This window comes from Lolium perenne, chromosome 7 (assembly GCF_019359855.2).
Source record: "Lolium perenne isolate Kyuss_39 chromosome 7, Kyuss_2.0, whole genome shotgun sequence".
Taxonomy (NCBI): Eukaryota; Viridiplantae; Streptophyta; class Magnoliopsida; order Poales; family Poaceae; genus Lolium; species Lolium perenne.
Genome location: NC_067250.2, coordinates 142302162 through 142307129, shown reverse-complemented (window position 1 = coordinate 142307129; position 4968 = coordinate 142302162). Strand labels below are relative to the sequence as shown.

The window sequence follows — 4968 nt, the reverse complement described above, 5'->3', positions numbered from 1 at the left end:
CGTCCTAAAGGACATTAAAATATATGTATAAGTAACTTTATCAAAAAATGTATAAGTAAGAAAAAATAAATGCATATTAACTAAAAATAAATAGTAGCAAGATTTTACCTACTACCTCCATTCATAAAAAGCAATATATTTTCCAGATATACAACTCCTTCCAAGAACATAAGCTCCTGCAAGCAAAAATTACTTTATAAATATCAAAAAAAAAAAAAATGCTTATCTGCAAACTTCAAGGAAAAAACACTCAAATATTGTGACATGTGTTAAAAAGACAAGTTGGATGCCAAAAGTTTGTGGCTTGTTTAGACTACTCAAATTTATCATTTTTATTGGGAAAACATATATGTGGATTTTTGCAAGCAAACTTGAAAAAACAAAAAACCATAGTAACAAAAACAAGTACACAAATTTTAGAATTTTTTATTTTGTTTTATATTTATTTCCAATTTATATTCTTCATTCGGGAGCTTATGCTCCCAAGACCGAAACTGCATGCCCTATATTTTTAGCCAAAAGTTGAGGTCTTAGGGCATGTACAATGGTAGGGAAGGCACCTCTTCTCTTTATAGTCCACATCATATAGAGAAAACGATAAATATTAGAGATACAGTGTATTATCTCCTATTATCATCCCTTACAATAAATGAGAATTAAGGGTTTCTATAAGAAAATTATGTGGCTAAGGAAAGACAAGTCCTAGAATGGGGAAAATAGCCTTCTCTTAGTATTTCATAAGAGATCATCCTTTAGCTAAGGGAAGACAACCTTTTTTTTTCTTATTCACTCTCCTCCAACTAAGCAAAATTTCGTTGTGGCAAGCGTAAGGGAAGGCTGATGTCACCCTATTGTACATGCCCTTATAATTTTGACCAATGTTACAGACAAATAATTTAAAGATCAACAATATGAATAAATATCTATGACAATATATATTTTATGGCCCACTTTCACGACACGAAGCTCTATTTTGTGTTCCCATCAGATGACATTCTGATCCATATGGTGAAATCAGAGGCAGGGAATATCATGAAGGCCAGACTGAAGGACTAGCAATGGAGGTTCGAGTCTCTGTAATGTTGAGAAACTTGCTTGGTGTTCTGGATGTTGCAACAGCAGTATGTAAGTGGGGGCGGCAGTATAGGTGAAATTCAGAGTCTCACCTCTTAGGGTGAAAATCACCTTAATTGGTTGTGCCTGTCAATGAATTTGTTGAAGGCATTGTTTTAAGAGCGGAGAGTATCTTCAGGGTGAAAACCTCCTATATTTTAATCGGGCGACGACGGCGCTTGTGCATTGTTTCCTTCCTTCTTGAAGACGTTTCTTTTGGAGAGACTGGAGTTCAGATATTGTCTTGGTGGTGGTTGTATTGTTGCTGCTAGTGCTGGAACACCGTAGCGGAACTTTTCTTTTCTTAGTTTTTTGTTGTTGTTGTGTGCATCCGTACTATTATTAGGGTATTGCGTTGTTGCAGATACTGGGTGTAATTGGAATCTCTATCGAATATTTATCAAAAAATTGCCGGATATATTTACGTTAGCGTGCAAAACAGGCGGTTGGAATGGGAATCTCTTGGAGTATCTTTCAGTTTCAGCCTGAGATGGAAACTAGACTGACGGCTCGTGGGTGATCCTACGATTTCAGCGGTTACCCGTTTGTTTGAGGGGCAGGAAACGCGGGATCTACCTTTGCATATACAAACCTATCAAAGACATGTATATGGTATATGTTGATTTGGTTGTTGGGGAAGATACACACGATCTCCTCGTTGTTGCTTATGAAAAAACTATTAAACCCTCGCATTCACGGCATCAGTCTTTCTGAACCTCTCGAAACCCTTCCGGCCGCCGGTGCCAGCCCAGATCCCATCTTCCTTACCATGAGCACCACGGTCGCTGCCATTGCCACGGGCGTGGAAGCCGCGGCCGATCTCCCTCCCAACTCCGACGATGAACTGGTGAAGATGAAGGAGTATGTGTCCAGGGCCATCCTCTTACTTCAGATGGAACTGAACCATGAGCAGAAGTTTCTTGGCCACGACACATCCGACGTCGCCGCCGATGATGAGGCGGCCGAACCCGAAGTCCACAAAATCTGCGCGATAAGGATCTCCAACGCCGTCGACGTCACAGCCGTGGAGGCCGTCCTGGGGTACACCTTCAAGAACAAGGCCCTGCTCAAGGAGGCGCTGACGCATACGTCGTTCCGCGCGACACACCAGCTGGTGGATGCCGAGTTCACGTTCAAGGATCTCGAGTTCCTGGGTGACAAGGCCATCAGCAACGCCGTGACGCGCCACCACCTGCTGCGCAACCGATCCAAGTCCAGCTCGCTCACCCGCCTCCACAGCCTCAACGTCGACAACGAGAAGCTCGCGCGCGCAGCCCTCGCGCACCGCCTCCATCGATTTCTCCGCCACGAGGTGCCGTCGTTCCAACGGGACGTGGACGATTTCGCGGAGGAGATTGCCGGGTATCCGCTCCACTCCAACGGGCAAGTCTGCACGCCTAAGCTCCTCTCTGACATCGTTGAGTCTCTCATAGGCGCCGTCTCCATCGACTGCAACGACGACCTAGAACAAGTTTGGCAGGTAAGGGAACGGCCACTCGGCTACGGCACATATACTAGTTCGCCTGTTATTTCTCAAAAGAAAACATACAAATTTCTTCAAGAGTTAAACTCTGTTTAAAACAGCCCACTATAGCCTAGCTATAACCTTTCGACGAGGCTCGTGGCTACGGCTAAAGTCTTCGAATACTAAAATGAAAATAGCCGCTAATAGCCTGGCTATAGCTATTTTGTCCTAATTTAGTGGCTATTTTTCTGCTTAACGGATCTAAAAAATTTAACCCAAAATTTTTAGAGCGACCCTATTTATAGACATCACTATATCATGAACTGCTGCAACTTAATGATGTTGTAATGTAATGTTTGGAGATGACTATGTCTTTAACTATCTGTGAACTATGTTTTGGACATAACTATATGCAAACTATGTTTTAGTTATGTGCATCTCTTATATAACTATGTTATGTATTTGTGAATTATTGATGTAAGTATATATTATATATGGTTATATGCTGCCAAAATATTGAATTTTCCCCCTATTATTTAGCAAAAATCGGCTATATATATTTAGCCCGCTATAGCCCAGCTATAGCGTTTTGTAGCTTCAGAAACCGTCGCGGCTATAGGCTATAACCTGCTATTTTAAACAGAGAAGTTAAACAATGTAAAGTTTAATTTTAATCAAGTAACATCTACGTGACAATACAAAGTCAATATTATCGTCACATACACCATTAAATATATTTTCATATGATTAGTATTACATCTATTGATATAGATTTTAAGAACTTGGTTGAAACTTACTTTGTTTGACTTTTGAAATATTTTTTATAAAGCCTCCTTTTGAGAAATGGAGGGACTAAATCGTTTCGCTGATATAGAAAACGCTGCTGCAGGTATTTCAGAGGCTGGCTGATCCGCTGATCAGCCCCGAGACTATGGCTGCGATAGGGGAGCAACCAATGACTGAGTTCAACGAGCTGAACCATCGTATGAGGGTCAAAGCGAAGATCATCACGAAACAGTCAGCCAAGAGCTGGACCGTGAAGGTTTATCTTGCCGGAGAGACAATTGGGAGCGCAACCTACGGCAGGAGCAAGGATGTCGCAATGAATCGGGCAGTCAAGTCCTCGCTGGACACGATCAAGGACAAGATCGCGGGTCAACACCCAAGTGCAAAGTTGCCAACCCAAGTTTGGAGGAAGAAATGATCCCGAGCATTGTGTTTCAATGGTTGCAATGGAGCATGGGTGACTGGGTCTCCCCTACTTTCTATGAGGATTTACTACGCCCTGACCCTTCTCCACCTGATTGTGCGAGTCGTATCGACCGTATCATGGTGGAGCTGACGGAGCTGTTGGATTTCAAGAATAGTTGTAGTGTACCTGTTTGCTTATGTTTATTGTAATGTTGAATGTATTATATATACTAGCTTAGTTCTTCTTCTTTTTTGCGAAACTCGGATACTAGATCAGTAAGGCGTGTTTGTTGTGCACCAGGTTTTTTTGTCCCATAAGTTATGCTCGTGTGAGTGCAACTGGTGGGTTTTTCCTCGTGTGTGCCGAATACACAAACCTTATTTTGTTTTCCACCCAGCATTGTCTGTCATAATGTATTAATGGCAAATTGGATCAATTCATTTGCACAGCCTATATTTCAGGATCAACTATACTGTTACAATGGATTTCTCAGAATTCACATGTATGCACCGATGCATCGAGCAACAAACTCAATAGTCGTGTACTTATGTGGCCAAAATCATGGAAAGTTGAACTCTGAAAAATCAAAGTGTCGGTCATTGAGCACTAATTAACAAAGTTTGAAAGTACTCATTACGAATGGAAGCTTCAAAGCTTGTCAAGCTTCAAAGCATGTTCAAGCTTATAACGATGTGGCCATTCAGAAGATCAATAATGTCATGTCAGATTGGAAACCGAGAAAATCAGAAGTAACAAAAGGCTACATGATTGGTTCAAAAGACTCACCCAGATGGGAACCTTTTAGATACAGCTTGGAGGCTCATCGAGCAACCCGGCAGTCTATGTGCACGGCTGCTCAAAGCTAGGTACTTCCCTAATGGGAACCTTTTAGATACAATTTTTATTCGGAACCCCTCTCCATCCTAGCAGGGTGTGATGCTTGGTCTTGAACTACTCAAGAGAGGAGCCATTTGGAGAATCGGCGATGGTTCCCAAGTTCGTATCTGCCTATCTGGCGAGATAACTGGCTGCCGTGAAGTGACTCCCTAAAAGTTTCAGGTAAAAAGAAGGAGACATGCATGAGGTGGGTATCAGAATTGATAAGCCCCAACACAAGATCGTGGGATCAGAATAAAATGTGGACCTACTTCTTTCCACATGATGCTGAAGCCATACTGGCAATCAAACTTAGGCAAAG

The 4968-nt window shown here is 42.0% G+C and overlaps 1 protein-coding gene across 1 annotated transcript; it reads left to right on the top strand.

The window, feature by feature from the left end:
* Positions 1-1882: 1882 nt before the first annotated feature.
* Positions 1883-3782, top strand: LOC127318697 (ribonuclease 3-like protein 3). Its single transcript, XM_051349169.1, has 2 exons — positions 1883-2593; positions 3468-3782. Exons 1-2 carry the CDS (start codon positions 1883-1885, stop codon positions 3780-3782), a joined length of 1026 nt encoding a protein of 341 aa, XP_051205129.1.
* The last annotated feature ends 1186 nt before the right edge of the window (positions 3783-4968 follow it).